The sequence below is a fragment of the Lonchura striata genome, chromosome 5, assembly GCF_046129695.1.
Source record: "Lonchura striata isolate bLonStr1 chromosome 5, bLonStr1.mat, whole genome shotgun sequence".
In the NCBI taxonomy this organism is placed as follows: Eukaryota; Metazoa; Chordata; class Aves; order Passeriformes; family Estrildidae; genus Lonchura; species Lonchura striata.
Genome location: NC_134607.1, coordinates 59,872,074 through 59,889,350, shown reverse-complemented (window position 1 = coordinate 59,889,350; position 17,277 = coordinate 59,872,074). Strand labels below are relative to the sequence as shown.

Sequence of the window (17,277 nt, the reverse complement as noted above, 5' to 3'; positions counted from 1 at the left end):
TTACTGTTTTAACGAATTTACTTCCTTAAAAATTTGTATTTGGCCTGTTGACCAGGAATTTCAAGCTAAACAGAATGTGTACTTTAAAAATACTTTACACATGCAAAGAGTGTGAAAGCCTAAATTTTCATACATTCAACCCAGCATCTTACAGCAAAAAAATCAAACCAAACCCAGCATTTTATTAGCTGCATTATGAGCTATAGAAGCATTAACAAAGAAAAACAGACGACCACAAAAGGTGAACTACAGCATCACATACCTGAAAGTCTTTTGTAAGGCTTGTTACTGCTTTTAGTGCCATTTTGGTGTTTCTTGTCTATTGATGGAGCTACAATTCCTTTGCCATTCAGAATCTTTTCTGGTGATGGTGGCACTGACTTGGATGTCAAACCAGATTTAACCAAAGTTGGAGCAGGTATGGTGGATGAAGAAGTTGAGGAGGAAGTGATGGTGGTAGTGGTTGCAGAATTCATTTTAACATTGGCACCATCTGCCTTCACTAGGTTAGGAATTTTCTCTAGACTGACTACTGGAACAGGAACACTGCAAGATCAAATAAAAATATTAATGTGGTATTTTCTGCACCAAAGATTTACAGTTACTTAATCCCTTTCCACAAATACAAACATTTCAATCAATGCAAGAGACAAAGCATCTTAAGACCAGACTAAAATGAAATACTCAGTACCAGTACTATTTTTGTTAAATCAAGTATATATTAAGCCTAGCAATGAAGAGAATTACGAAAATGAACCTTTGTATTTTTTTAAGATCCAATTCCCTACTATTCATAAGCAAAATCAGTATTTGGCACCAAGCAAAACCTACTTCTTACAAATAAGGTCTCATGCCTTTAACACAAGCACATACCAGACATGTGTATGCTGTACTAAACTCACCATGATAACAAAGCAGTTTGCTAATAATATTAATATTTTTAAACAAACACAAAAATAATCAATTTGCTCAGATGTGTCTAAATGACATACAAGTTCTGGAAATAAGGAGAAAAGAGATTTTAAGCATAGAAATCTTAACAGCTGTCCCTTTAGAAGTACTAAAACCCTTGATGACTTGAGCATTACTACAATGTATTTTAATAAAATCTTAGGGACTTAAGATTAATAAATAAAAATTCTCAATATAATTTTAACTTAGTTGGCCCTTTTCAGAGTAATGTTTGCAGTAACTAACTTACACTAACTTAACTACCACCACTGCATATTTGTGACACTAACAAACGTTACCTTCTCAATTTGGCAGCAAAAAAGACTAAGATAAATTATTTTCAGCTGCAATAGTATTTTAACATTTCTGGGTTCTATTGCCATGAGGAAATATCCAGTGATAGCTTTTTATCTACTCAACAACTCCAAAACTGGATATCTTGTGACTACCAGTTATTAAATACAAATTATATATCCCTCCCTACTGAAACAAACCCAAATAAAAAATATAACATAATGCATGAATAGTTAGGGAAATCCCCCTATTCACAAGTAGCACAATTTCAGTCTTTTGTGTCTGAAAACTGGAACCTTTGCTTCACCTTTCTACAGAAGGAATGGTTTACAGGTGTGGAGTTTTCACAATCAGAAAAAGCTGACTTTGAGATGGCATTCTCCATGGGACACACTTTGGAAACATCAAAAGCAGGGTTCAAAATAACTCAACTCTTGACTTTCCTGGGCTCCCACAAATCTCTGTTTCTCTGTAGCTGTTGAAGATGATAAACCTTATTCTAAGAGTATTTTAACATAGGAAAATGTACCAACATTGATATAAACAATAATTATACACAACGATGAAGAAGATTTAGATACCAAGACATCTTCTGGGGCTGAAATTAAATTATATAAAACTTCTATCTCCTGTGGTACTATAAAAGTAGCTGTTTGTCAGAATACAGATGCAACTGTAGTAATGTGTAGAGCACTGGCCAGTAACTAAGCAAAACTAAGCAAAAAATTACTCACAAAATCAGAAATGAATGCAAACATGTAGCTATGAAAGGGATGATTTGATCCTCTCCCTTTTTAAACTGCTCTGAATTTATTAAGTTAAATGGCAGTCAAAAATTATAACATCTCAGCATAGGAATTACTTTGTCTTTGAACAGGTGGCAATTACATTTTCTGAAAATAGGAGAATTTTACTTTAAGTAGTTCTACTATACATGAACTATATAAAAACATATGAGCAAATCTTCATGCCCAGTTTCTAAAAACTATCTTAATTCAAAATATGATATTCAGTGAAAAAATCAGGTGTATATTTCTAGTAGTGCAATACTGTTAATAAAAATGGACAGGGTTTCTCTGTTTTACAGTGTTCAGAATCTCAGATCCTAGGGCACATATGGCTGGATAACTGTGATAATGAAAAATGCCCAGGGGAGGGAATATTTTTGCTTTATTTTGTCACAGATCAACAAGTCAACCTTCATTATGCATTTCATTGTAGTGTAGATGAAAAAAGAAAAATACTCCTGATGCCTTAAGTTTTAGCTTTCATATTTTTTAGATTCTGTACTGCCTTGGTGTGTGACTCTGAACTTTATATGAAGTGTTAGCAAGTTCTCATCACAATTCAGTCAGACAAAACAATCCTTTTCCAGCCTGAGAACCAAGGACACCATTGCAGCTTTGGGCCCAAAAAGTGTAAACAGTGAACTGAGGAGAACAATCTGAGAGGATTTGACTTCATAACCTGAAGCTGTAATTGCACAAATAACCCCAATATTTAAATGGACTAAAGCTTATAAAAGTGTGAAAACTCACAACTGGTCATCCATCTTGGGCAGAGCCATGGCCAGGCTCTTGTAGTGCCCAAGGTGTATCCTTTGAAGGCCATTTAATAAACACCTACTTTATTCCTTTAACTCTGGGTAGCCTCTTTAGGCATCATTCCAGTACCTGTGGATTTACACATTCTGTAGGATTTCTGGTACCTATAGTAAATTACTTATGATTTCAGAAGCTACAGATTATAATTTGTCTCTCTCTCTTTTACTGCCTTCAACAGTAAGGACATCTAGTTTAGTCTTAGCATAATATATAAAGATTAATTTATGTCTAAATGGCAAATTAGAAGATCCACAGGACCAGTGACTGGAGTAAACTACTTAGGTCTTAAAAAGTAACTAAATCACAAATATTTATATCTGATGGTTAGAAAGAATTCTTTTCCCAGAGTTCTTTGAGTAAAAAATTGAGGACTTATTTCAAAAGTTTGTTAGAAAAAGATAACCAAGGTTTTTAATCTTATTTACTGTATTTTAAAAGGAGTTTTTAACAATATGCTTTTAAAGATTTTTTTTAAAGACAGCTGTTGAAAGGGACAATTAGAAAAACAACATACAACAAACATAAAAAGTGAGGAAAAAAAATCTATTCAGTAAAAACTTTTTTTGACTAAAGAAACTCTAGTAAGAATAGCAGCATCTACCTACTAGGCAAGCAAAGTTACTTCCAAAGCAAACACACCAGAAACATTAATTATTTCTGCTGCACTAAGAAGCAAATAGGATAACTCTCTCCAGTCAGATAAAAATGCTTTTTGATTCCTTCAGTAAGTGCAAAGGGCCAGCTGAAAAATGATGATTGATTTTTTTCTTTTTACATAAGGGAATGTGCATAATATGACAATGGCTTCCAAAAGATTTGGAGCAATATTGGGTCTCAGCATATTAAATTCTAATTGAATCTTGGACTCTTAGAGAAGCTAGCTGAATGCTGCTCTTTCCTCCATGCTGAAAGCCAAACCCAAGTGTCTTGGGAGAAATATTGGAAAAACTAATAAAAACAAACTGATAAACAATAAACTGACATAGTTTTGCTGAGGATCAGATTCTGGCAAAGAAATACGGTTTCACTTTTTGATGAAGTTACCAGTTAAGCTGACAAAGATAACTATGAAAATGTTCCAGTTTTTGAAAGGCATTATAAAACACAAATAAAAACGATTTTAAAGCAAATGTTAAACAATATGAAATTCAAATAGTTTTTCTGAGATTTATGATTCATTAGGGGTGTTTTGCTAGGGGCATTTTTAGCCATCATTACCATGTCTGACATAACCAAAAACTTCATTGGACTTGAGAAATAAAGATAAGATTACTGGTGATAACATGTGCTGATAGAATCAGGATTGACGGGAACTAAATAATGAAGAGACAAAGTGATAGAAAGCAGTATGGAGTGTTTGGTAAAGTTCATTAACTCAAAGAAACATTTTAATACAAATGAATGTAAAGTTACATATTAAATAACAAGCTGTTCAGTCTGCAGTGAAATACAGGGAAACAACATCCTGGAAAACAGTGACAAAAATATTTAGTGGTCACAAGGAATAAGCAATATGGGGTTTTATTGTACTGTTGTGCTTATATCAACAATGGGATATGGCAAGTAAGAAATAGTTTTCACACGTCCCTGGTTATACTGATATTGGAATATGGCTTCTAGCGCTGCTGACCCTGGGTACAATACCAATGTCGATGAATTAGAAAGGAACCCAAGGTTCAAAAATAAGGACTACAAAAAGTGCATGGTCATGACAGGCTTTAAAAACTGATTCTCTTTTCAAATAAGGTAACCTTTCCTTCTGTTTTCTCATGCTTTGTCGGGCAGTGGGACTAGATGATCATTGTAGATTCCTCCCAGCGTGAAAGAAAAATAACTGTAGCATGTCACAACACTTTTCATTCTTGTAGCTCCTCTTACTTCTGTTTTCCTTTCTCTTGGCTTTTAAAAATTATTTCTCCTTCCTATTACTTAATTTTGCTCAGTTTATGTTTTTGTAATTTGTAATCACATTCATCTAAAAGCTCAGCCACTCAATCAACTCTTCAAATTTGTGAGAAAAGAAATTCATAAACATTTAAAAACATAAAACTTTGCTCTAATCTACATTGGTGGAATTGCCTCTACAATGTACAAAATGTTTGTGATTTAATGTTAGATTATATGGTCCAAGTTAAACCTGCTGAGTTTTGCTTCCATGCTGCAATAGGAAGCAAATATCCTTAAAAATATCCTTAAATCATGACTATCTTCACTTTCTCAGCCAGCCTCAGTATAAACAACTGTAATTCCTTATGGAAATAAAGGCCATGAAATTATTAAAAAATACTTCAAAAAGTTACATTATAAATTTTAAAGGATAGCCCACCAGTATACCTTTGTAATTCTTTTTCTGTTTACAGAAAGAGTCAGTTTTCTCTGTGTTGATGAAAACCACATCATTTCCATCTCATTTTTTTCATTTTCAGAACTTCTGGCAAGCTAAACTTTGTGGAAGGAGGCCAAGGAGATCTACTTCAGCTGGTTTCTCAGTACTAGCTTACTTCAACACATTATCCCAATTTTATGCTGGCTTAGGATCATGGATAGGTGGAAATGAACACCCTGTAGTGTCACAGCACCTAAATCCACCATGGCAGCACCCAGAAACTGTGCTGGGGCACAACAAGTGAAACATCATCCTTTGGGAAGGTCAGCAATGAGGAAGAGAGTTCCTGGCTGCAGGAATGCCTTTTATAAAGAGTAAGCATCTGAGCTGTGCTTACTAATTATGATCACTTGTTCATTATTATTATTTTTTTTATCAATTCTTTGCCCTTTTCTCCACAGTTTCTATCCTTCTGTTATATCTCTTACCACCCTAACTGCAAGCTGCAGAAAACGATGCTTGCATTTATCTGGTGCACAGTGCAGTGGTGCTCCAGCTCTGCTCCATCTCTAAGCACTGCTGTATTAATAGCAACGATGGTAGAGATGCTGGGGGGGAAAATCAGAACTGACAGATACTTCTGGATGATGTATTCACAATAATACTTTATATTCCAACTACAAGAAGGGAGGTATTAAAACAGCAGCTAAAAAATGAAACAGTTCCAGATCTCTTTTATCTGATCATTCCAATCATGATTTTTAAAGCATTAGCCATGGAACCTGAACAACCTGAACCTCTGGAGCACATCTTAGAACAACACAGGACATGAACAAGAGAAGGAGTTACATGGTTAATGAGTAAGATGAAGCCTCAACCAAAATTATAACAAATTTGACAACAGAAGCTGGATCTACAGGAGTGCAGGCACAGCAACAGATCTGCGCTGCTCCAAAATTCTAATTGTAACAAGTAAAATTTAAAGGAGATGCAGTACAAAAGAATCAGGCAAGCAAAGGTTGTTCCAGGTCTGAAAAGCAATCACCAAAGTGATATAATTCCTAAAATAAACTGATTTGACAACTGTCTGGAAGAACTTAGCTCAAATAAATGCTTGGTATGAGATTATAATGTAACAGACAAAAGCACTGAAGACCTGGAAGCTTCTGAGGATGACAAACTACAACACAATTGGATGCACCATGAATCCTATTTGCATTTTTGAGACAAATATTTCTGTGTCAATTCAGTATTTCTTTCTAAAAGCTAAGGCAAGAAATTCTAAGACTTGTGCAGCAGCTAAATGGAAAACAGAATCTTAAAAAATAATACATTTTATTAATAATTTCACCTTAAATCAGATCTGCTGAATATTTTCTAGTATTCTAAATAAATATTATAATCCTCTAATGGAATAGGAACAAACACTTTCTTCTGTAACAACTGCCAGTTCTCTATAAACTGTGATGATTAGCAGACAGATTTTATTCTTTAACAAGTAATATAATCAAAGACACTTAACACTATATTTTGCAAGAGAATTTCATTGATCTTCACTTCAGACTGTTTGTGATTTGCTATGTAGTAATTACAGTATCTTTAACTACTATATACTTAATTTTCCCCCAAAATAAAACAAAACTGCAGTATGATCTCCCAGCACTGCTGCAAGAATGACGTAATTCTTGGTACAACTACTGTCATATTCATTGCCAAACAATCAACAGAGCAGTGCAACACTTTTAAATGGCTGAATCTACCTTGTTAATAATCATCAGTAAATATTAAGGATGTTCCCAATAAAGTGAAAAGGGACTGGTGGAAATGCTCAGTTATTTTGTTCCGTTCCAGCTTTTACTGACTGCCAGAATGACAGCTGTTGCCAGAACGGAAGATATTGTTTATAGATTCAGTGAGTCTCCTGAAATGTGGATATGTAAGTTGCTGTCTGTAACATGATGAGAGATAGGTTTACAGTCAATAGTGTTAATACTCCGAAGTTCTTTCTAATTTTCTTTTAATTAGACTTCTAAAAGAATCCCCTCTTGTACAAAATTCTCCTCCAACATTCAGAAGAAAAAGTCACTATTCAGTCAATAATATTTGGTTTCAAGTAGTAAATGAGGTACTTACACACAGCTGAGACAGAGGCTATTCTGTTATTCTATTTAACATGTGAGTGTAAAGGCTAACCAATCAGATTTCCTATTTTCAGAATATTACACCATAATTACCCTCAATGCTCATTATGCTCAAAAAGATGGTGGGTCCAGATTTATAGGAAGAATATATTTTTCCAGGACAAGGTAAATTCTACAGCTAGGCAGAAGCTGCTGTCTTTGAAATCATGCCAACTTGTGCATGGTTCAGGCAGCAACGTGAGCAATGCCTTTAAAATAATCCGAGATTATTCTTTGTCTCATGAGTGAATGGTTTCCATTAAATTATTTACTGTTTTAAGGAAGTTGTGTCCAGAAACTCTACCTACAATCATGACCTTCAGATGCTAGGTATTACATATAAAAGGGAAGGATCTATAAAGTAAGTAGATAAATCTTAAGAAAAAGGAAGTCTCACTATCTCAAATTTACAGATGGAGAACTGAAGCTGAAGAGACCAAGGCATAACAGAACCAGGAACTGAACCCAGATCTCAAGTCACCAACCTAATGGCCTAATCACAAAGCATCTTTCCTGTAGATAATGAAGACAAAACAGTTTCTTAAGGGATAAAATAGTGACCCAGTTCTGCTGTCATATATGTTTTGCAACTCTGCTTCTATCATCATCGTCATGGGAGGATGGGCACAGCAGTCAGTCTCACATACACAATATGTATGTGTACATATATCACAGTACATGATGATGTAAGACACTCCCAAAATAGTGATTTTTGCAGCCGGAATTTTCTTGTCATCTTATAAGGCATCGAACATTATCAAAACACAGAATGAGCTCCAACAGCAGCTGCTATTGAAGACAATTGACTATAACCAGTAAATTTTCATGAACATCAGTTAAGCCAATATTAAGAATTGCAAAAATTATCCTGTTAAACTGTTGAAAAGCATCAGTATGGAAGACGGACCTTAAAGATAGCAAACTGGGTCAATACCTCACTTGCTATACGCATCTTAGAAAAACACATTTGATGGAACACTGAAAAAGAAATCCAGTCCTTCTTGCACTTCCTATATATAATTTTTTTCTACATTTAAAAATATCCCAGTTTCTTCCCTTAGAAATATAGAGACCTAAATTGTAAACTTAGGTAAAATGTGAATACAGGTTTTTTTTATGATTGTGATTATATATATATAGAGATACTTTGAACACCAGCATCTTTGGTATTATTTTGATACTTACCATGGTTTATCCCGTGACACTTTTGAAGGAAAGACTGTGTGCTGTTTGCTACTGGAGGTAAGTAGATTGTCTTTGGGCGTTTTGAATGGCTTTGAGTTGCTGCTGACAGGGTTATGGCCGCTGATACAGGATTTCGGTTTCATCTGTACTAGGGATGTCCTGGAATTACAGGCTGGAGAAGCTGGAGAAGGGGAAGGTTTACACATTGAACTGTGTCTTCGTTCTGTAACAAAAAAGAAATTAATTTTACAACATGTCATAGGCTAAAATTAAAAATACAAGTTGGTAAAAAGGAAATTGTTCTTCTCTGTGCTCGTTACAATAATCTTCATCACTCCAAAGAACACCAGTTCATTATTGTTGTGAATGTAATCAAGTAAAATGATAATTAGACAAAATCAGCTCCATAAAGTGCTCTGAAAAAAATGTAAAATATAGTAAAATAAATGGCAATAATCTACCAGAAAATTTTATTTGGTGTCCGATGTCTTTCATGCCGAGAAGAAAGAGTACGTAACAGCTAACACAACTCAGTAAAATGATCTGTGACAGATATGTGATTGCTCCTAAAATGGTTCATGATGAATTCATCTGACCTGGTTATTGGGCAGTTTACTTTATGACTCTCTTGTTTCAATTTTAATGAGAAACTGTAAGGAAAACAACAGGAAGACGGAAAGCAGCAAAAGGTCTACTGCTCCTGGCCCTTCCAGAGAAGCGGGCTCTGCCCGGTTCGCTTGGTTATCTCCAAGCACCATTCAAGGTAAAAGTTTGGGGTTTTTTCCACACAGAGCAAATGGCATGTGCAAAAAACCCAGGAAGTTCATGTCAGTAACAAATGTGGCATCTGGAGGTCAGCACTGTTCATGCTCACATCAGAGGCCTCTCAAGCACTGCAAAAAAGCAAGCCCTGGCTGATCCCGCATAAGGCAGACAGGCTTCAGTGAAATTGTTTTGGTTGGGTCATTATTAATATTTTAAAAATATAGATGTCCTGTCCATCATATTTTTAAGTAAAAAGACTGTTTTGACCATTTTTTACTAATTATATCTTTCTCCAGGGTAGAAGTGCCAGTGCTTGGCCAGCAAGCTGCATCAGTGTGCAGCAAACAACAGGCTTGTGCTGTGAACTTCAGCACAACTAAAAAATAATACAAGATACAGGAGCTGATCCTTGCTGTAAGATTTCTGAGGGGTGCTCTAAATCTTGAACAGTCCTGTTGGCCCCTTTCCCCAGCCCCAGTGCTCCCCAGCCAAAGGCAGCAGCGGGTGGCACGGACGGGCTGGGGGAAGAGGAATTTTCCGGTCAGCAGGGCCTGGCTCACTGGCACTGACTGCAGCCTGCTGGTGCCCCAACACCAAGAGCCTGGTCGCAGAAGGGATCAGAAAGGTCCCCCCACAAACAACACAACAGTAATCAAATGTAGCAAGCAGAATGTAAGCATAGGCCAAGTACTTCAGACAAGCTGGGGTTTCTCATTCAACACACAGCAATTTTTCCTTGTCTAAAGCCTTCAGCACTTGAAGAATCCAAGTGGGAGCTACTCTTTGAGATTGATCACCATCACCCAGTCAACCAAGGAAGCACCACTGACCTACTAATACATGGGAAGGTTTTGTATTTGCATCATCAAGCCTGCACTTGCTAGTTTGATATTTCAAGGACACCTAAGAAAAATTTTCCCACACAGAATCAAAACATGACAATTTGTCTGGCATCCTCACAAGTAAAAACTTGCCAGTAGCAGAAGGATTCATCCATGATTAACTTGCAATACACAAATACCTCAAGAACAAAGAGAAATGTTTAAAAAAATATTCTAAAATGTTTCTATTAGATCTCAAATGACTACATAAAGACATTTTTTATTTAAGATCAAGCATTTCCATATCTTCACTTTCACAGCTTTAATTACCAATGCTGGAATTTCCTCCAGGTTCTCTTGCAACTGAAGAGTAAAACAGTCTTAATTTTTTTTCAAATACAAAAATATCTATCCTCACACCAATAACATCCCCTATCATTTGCCAGTTTTCACCCCACCACACACTTCAGTGTGCAGCCTCTGCCTTATGATGCAGTGGATTTACATTAATTTCACCTCACATTTGCGATAACATCTATGTAAGCTACACATCTAATTCCGAAATGCACAGTTCCATTCATGAACTATTTATTTTATTAAATAATAGTTATTGTTTCAAGATTTACCAATCTTCTCAGCACCTATTTAATCAATGTTAAATAGGCTAATAAAAATGGCAACTTTCCCATTAATTACTGGAGGGCTGATGAAAAGGAAATGCTATGCTACTGTATATAAAGTAAAATTTGGGAGAAAATATGTTTTCCAAACACATACTATATAAACTTAGGATTAATTACTCCAATTTTTAATACAGCTACTGGTTTTCTTAAGCCTGACAGCCTTCTAGTAAACTGTGTTATCAATATAAGCCCCATGGATATGTTTGGAAATGAAATATATTACTCTTATTAAAATTAATCTTCTGGAAAGATGAATATTCAAAATACTGTTTGGTGGTCACTCTTGTGATCAGAATTTCCTTTTACCTCCTCAAACACCCCTCTCCTCCCAAAGCATGGCTATAAAAGTCTTCCACTTTTTAGACAGACACCAATACGCATTTGAGTATCATTAGCATTACCCAGCTTTTCTTCAAATTTCTTAGAATGGAAATAGAAACTGTGACCTCTGTAAAGTCATGCAGGAGAAAGAACATAAATAGTCAGTGCCACACAACCAGAGGTGTTCTGAGACACTGCTTGGACACGTAAAATCCACGCAGCTCCTCGCAAAAGTTAATGTCGATTCAATGTCAGCAGAAGATGGCAGGAACACCTTGCAGGTATGGCACAGTAGAGAGCTGGAAGAGTAATTCCCTCCAAAGGGGCAGAAACTCCCATTTGAGCTGCACAAGCATGCTTGCAATAGGCTGTATTTGACAAAGGTGTGAATTCTCAGACAAATCTCAATGGTGAGGGCATAAATGGTAACTAAATATTGGTGCATATTCCTTCTCCAGAACTATCAAGTTGCCTCTCAATTCTTAATTTCTTACAATATATGTGGTAACCAATCACCCTCAGACACTGGTAATATGTTTCAGAGAAATAATGGGAATATATGATAAAGAAAAGGCCATCAGCTGTCAGACCAACTGCTAAAACCAGGGTGGTGGTGGCCTCCTCTACCAAATCGACTTTTATGATCAAATCTGTTTGAAAAATTTTTTACTAATTTGTCTGTTCCTATTTTACGTATATAGAAGGAATGACATATAATGTCCAAATCTACTATTATATAGACTATGCAATGAATTAATGTGCAAATAAAAGACATTTGCACATCAAATAGTTTTGATAACATTAAATATTCACATACTAACATATTCAGGAGACAATCAGCCATCTGTGTAACACTTTCTACACTCATTTGCAGTTCATATGTAGACAGATTAGATCTAGTAGAGCAGGTGAACTTGTATTCACACAGCTGTGGACATGGCTGTCCCTGTTCACATACACCAGTGATACAGACAGTGGACATTGATGAAACTAAAGAAGAATGGAAGTTTTTGCTCCTAGAAATGGTAAAATGCAGCAAGGCAACTAGAAAACCAGTAATCACCACTGATAAGATACTAGCCTAAATTCTGGACACTTTTCAGCAATGCTATGAATATACGCTCCAGTTTAAAAGATATTTTTTTTGATTCATTTAAATACTTCCAAATGGATGTGTACATTTCCCATAAATAACAACATGTGTTGTTTCTAAATACCAGGTGCTGTCAAATCCAAGAGCACAGGAGCACAATCAAAGTTACAATCCTCTTTACCACATTAACTTTCTGCAACCTCTCAGCTGTCTCAGCACAGCCACTGCAAGCAGCAAGCAATATATGACTTCTGCTGTCAAACAGTTAACGTATTCATGGCATTAATCTCAGAGGAAAGTTTAACACTCTCACTGAATTACCTCACTTTCTATAGAATCAATTCCAGATCAATATATTTTACTTTTTCTATTCAGTGGTGAGTGTCTGAAAGCTTGGACTCCTTACAGTTCTAAAGCACGTTGCAAAGTCTGCATCAGTAGCATTGCAAATGATCTTAAACTATTCCAGGAGATTCTTCATGTCCTATGGAAACATGGATAAAGTCCAACTTTCTCAGCCAAATATGAATTGTTTGTAGATGTGAAGTCCTTATGTTGTTGGAGACCTAACAGACCCTGAATCTCCAGAGCTCCTCTCCTATGCCCTTATACTCCATTTTTAATCCTCCTTCCTGCCTCCTGCACAATGCAACGCCCTGCCTTTCCCCAAATCTCTGCTGCAGCTGCCAAAGTCCTCTAGGTCTGCCTTTAAATCTGTAATTCCACTGGATCCTCTCTGATGGGTCACCAGGGAATACTGGCAGCTGTTTTGCAGGAAACGCCACATCTTCTAATCATATGCAAAAAGAGAAAAGCAATAGAGGGGCAACATGAGCTCCAGAGCCACAAGCATAGCATGTGGGAAAATGAGGCAAAACCACATTCTGAGTAGAAAGTCTCTTCTGAAATTTTTGCCTCGACTCTTATACACAAGATCAAGCACTCACTTAGCTCACAGAAAACCTTACAATGACACTACAGCAAAAATGATGCCAGTAAAATATGTCAAACATTGCAGTTTCCTATCAAAAAACATCTCTATGTGACCCTGAAACTGCAAATTATCTCTTATCTGAAACAAAAACCCATTTCTTAGTATGTCCCACCTGCATTCACGTTCTCACCCAACATGTGCTACTCAAAATTGATCAATTCAAGTGAAAAGTTTTTGCCCAGTTAGGGCCTTCTCAATCAATATGACAGACAATCATGGAGGATAAATGTAAGGATATAATTTGAGCATAGAGAAAGATAGGTCTTTCATCTTTCAGTGCTTTTTTTTTCAGATACTTGAAACAAAACAGGAAAAAAAATCTCCTTCATGTTGTCAGAAGACAGACACTAAAACTTTGTCAGTACGAGTAATTTTGAAACACTACTCTGGTTTAGCATGATCTGACTTCCTGTGCACACAAGGCCTAAAGTAAAAATCAATTTTGGGTAGACCCATGAATAACTCAAAGACCCAGTGTTATGGATTATAGCTTGGTAAAAATTAACAAAATTTAATTGCTAAAACTCAGAAAGGTAAGAAAGTTATTTACTGCTAGTAAACACTTATAGAATAATAAAACTTTTTAAGCTTGTATTCATCACAACATTTGAGTTTATAGTTCTTTTACTTGGAATAGCATTAAGTAACCAATCCAACAGTCCTTAACACAATATGAATACTGTTACTCCCCATTTATAATATTTAAGCAGATGGTAATGAAATTTAGTATCTCATAGTCTTGTTGATGAAGATGTTACTCATGGTAACTCATACATCACCTAAGCCCAAATTACAGTTTTTCTATTTACATTATATCCTGAGGTGCTTTGTTACACAGCCTTTCATAGTGCAAAGTTGAGCAATGTATACTTACAATTTCAATAAAGGGTAAATGAAACCTACCACCTTGTACTGATCCCAGTTCAAAGTTTGCAAATGTACTTGGCATTAATCCTAATAAAACCAAAACAGAAAAAAACCCACACATGCCCAAAAAGCAACAGCCAGCAACCAGAAAATGAACAACCTAGACTCTTGCAGAAATGTGTCATCTTGCAGGAACTGGCAGCTGGTTCATAACAAGAATTCATAAACACCTTGTAAGCACTTTCATTTTGCAGCCACAGTCTGAAAAAACCCCAAGCAAAACCCAGTACATGAGGTTAAACAAAAATAAAATTGTATTTGGTATTAGCAAACTACAGTATAATGTTGCAAGACTGAAGGATAACTTTACCAGCTTTTTTGACAAAACACTATTCCAAGTCCAGCTGAAAAAGTTTGGAAATAATATCCGCAAACCGTTCCACCCTTCTTGCACTGCGCACTGGAAAGGAAATAGCACAGTCGGTTTCATTTTGATACTTCTTGTAAACTGACAAAGGAAATAAACTGCCAGCTTCAAACCCCGGACTGATCTGCTGCATAAAACACTGCTCAACAATCACAAGCTTCATTCCAGGTCAAATGACATAACTGGGAAATTATCAAGTGCTAAAATAACCACCGTTCTGCTGGTGTTTATTTAAAATAAACACAAGCTTCGCTTTCTGACAGAAACCCACTAAAACGATTCTCCATTTCACAAAGTCTACAAGTGAGTAGGATCAGCAAAATTATGCAAAACATCCTGCTAGAAGAAGAAATGTAAACTGAGCCACTTACAGAGAGGAGCAGGCTGCCAACTTAATCTGATTCTACGACGACTGTAAACATGTACTTTTGGAACGTGAAGCGATTCACATTGCCACAGATGCCGTCAGAGAAACACAGCAACGTGATTAGGTATTCTGCACACGGGGGAAAATCCGGCAGATGACCTGCCGCAGCAAATACCAGATCTGTGCTCGCACACACCAACTGTTTTGACTACAGGCACTTGTTAAGCACCAAGTTTCGGTCCTACCAGTTGGACACCAGAACTGAACCTGTGCCAAGAACAACACGAGCTGAAAACGGCTGCAGAGTTGTTTTTTTTTTTTTTCCCTTTTTCTTTTTTGCTTTTTTTTTTAATAATTGTTGATACAACTCAAGTAACTGCAGAAATGAACCAAAGTGCAAAATTAAAAGCAGCAAAACCCACAAGTGTATATTTAGAAGAGGGCACTGAATTTAACCTTTTAAACTTCCTTAATCCAGGAAAGAGTGTTTGTGTACAACACAGTAGGATGAACCTGATGTTTTCCTGGAAATTCTTTTATTTATGGGATAACCTGGCATTTGCCAGGATAATTATAAAACACATGAGAAATAATCTCTAAACTACCACTATTTTACATTTATGTGGCCAACTATCTTAAAAATGGCAAAAATCCATAAAGGGCCATACACAGCACTTCCCAGAACACTATTATTCCTCATGAGTAAAAAGCATGAAAAGAAAGAAAGGTCAAATGGAACTCCAAACAAATGTTTCAATTAGTGCAATTAATTATCCTAAATGTAAACTGAAGCTTCTGGTTACTTGCCTACTTCTTTAATAAGGATTCTGAGATACAAATAAGAAGCTCCAAGGTAGCACTGAAGTATCAGACAGACAGGAAAACAATAGAAGTGTGAATATCCTGCACTGGTGACAATGTCAGTCTTTACTCCATTGAGCAGGAAGACCTAGATTTAATGTAGTGTCAAGGCCTGTTTCTACAGCTATAAAAGGAGATATTAATGATTTAGGGTATTAATTTGATTTAAAAAGAAATTGAAGACTTAAGTAGGAATTCATCACTCCTGTAATGACACAATTCTACACCTGTAACCAGAATTTGCCACCTGACACATTGCTACTGCAGAAAAAATGTCAATTTTCAACTCTGTATTTCTCAGCTCAGCAAGGTCAAAAATTCCCAGGCAAAAATGAAGTAACGGAGCAAGCAAATCTTGGGTACACACATTTATGAGTGACAGCCTACCAAAGAAAGCAAGGAAAGCTTATGCACAGAAATTTCACATTCTGCTGGAGGAGATGCTCAGGTAAGTCCAACATGAAACAAGAGTCTGAGCTAAATACTACCTCAAACCTTCTATCCAGCACAGCCCTCACCATCCTTTTGCACGGGTATCTTACCACCTGTTGACCCACATTCCCACTGTTTCTGTACTTGGAGGATGGAAACACATTATCAGACCTAAACTTAGAACAGACACATCAGGTGAAATGCTAAAATATTTCTAGCAGTAAAGTCACAGTACTCTCAAAGGTAAATACTGCCAACAGATCAGAATTTTGTGGGTGATTTTACATGTGAAGAGAATTTTTTTATTTGGCTAAATGTACAAATTTATAAACAAATCACCTATTCATTTATTCAAACACCTGACAAATAATTACACTTCAGATTGTTGCAAAAATAGAGGAAAATTTAGTATTGTCATCCTCTCATGCTTTGTACCATATAATAGACCTGTTCCCTCAGGCAGATCTTTCACATTCATGGTCATCTAATGACACATATTTTTATACTTACGAGGTAAAATATTTCATTGTATCTCTATTTCCCTCTTTAACTATTTTTACATAACAATAACAAAATAAAGTAATTTATGTATATTATTGCTTTAAGAATGAATTAAATGTTTCCCCTTATCTATCATAAACCAGAAATGTTTAATGTTTCTTTAATGTTTTACTTAATCCAAAAATACATAATGCCATTCCTTTTTACTGTTAAGAAAAGATAAGCCATTGCAGAGTGAGATGGGACTACAGAAGTAGTTTGGAAAAAAACAATGCTTTACTATGACTCCAAGAAAACAGGTTATTATTTTTAGGTGACATATTCTTCACCTGGCTCTTTGAAAAACATGACACCAGATTTTATGTAATATCCACATCACATATCATTATCTCATTTTATCATTCAGTACCAATAACTTCTAGAGAAACAGTAACTTCACTGAAATTAGCCCAAAATAACATCTTTGCAGGACTTGCATATAAGCTGTTGTTTAAACCTTCTGGCTTTTTCTGCTACTTGGGATTCAAACCTAGCACCTGGTGAATCAATATATTTCTTAAAAAGCTGTTTTTTAAGCACAGAAATAATGGATTTTAATTTTTTTT

General features: G+C 35.9%; 1 protein-coding gene across 7 annotated transcripts in view; it reads right to left on the bottom strand.

The window, feature by feature from the left end:
* The window catches only part of ATXN7L1 (ataxin 7 like 1), a 111,527-nt gene that overhangs the window by 25,350 nt on the left and 68,900 nt on the right, over window positions 1-17,277 (bottom strand). For 5 of the 7 annotated variants that reach the window (XM_021534671.3, XM_021534674.3, XM_021534672.3 and 2 more), the window contains 2 exons: window positions 8,541-8,763; window positions 263-546 (listed from right to left, as the gene is read on the bottom strand). In XM_021534671.3, coding sequence (XP_021390346.1) covers window positions 263-546; window positions 8,541-8,763 — 507 coding nt within the window. Of the gene's footprint in view, window positions 1-262; window positions 547-8,540; window positions 8,764-14,454; window positions 14,838-14,882; window positions 15,188-17,277 lie in introns of those variants that run through there. The other 2 variants (XM_021534677.3, XM_077783636.1) reach the window with 2 other exon arrangements.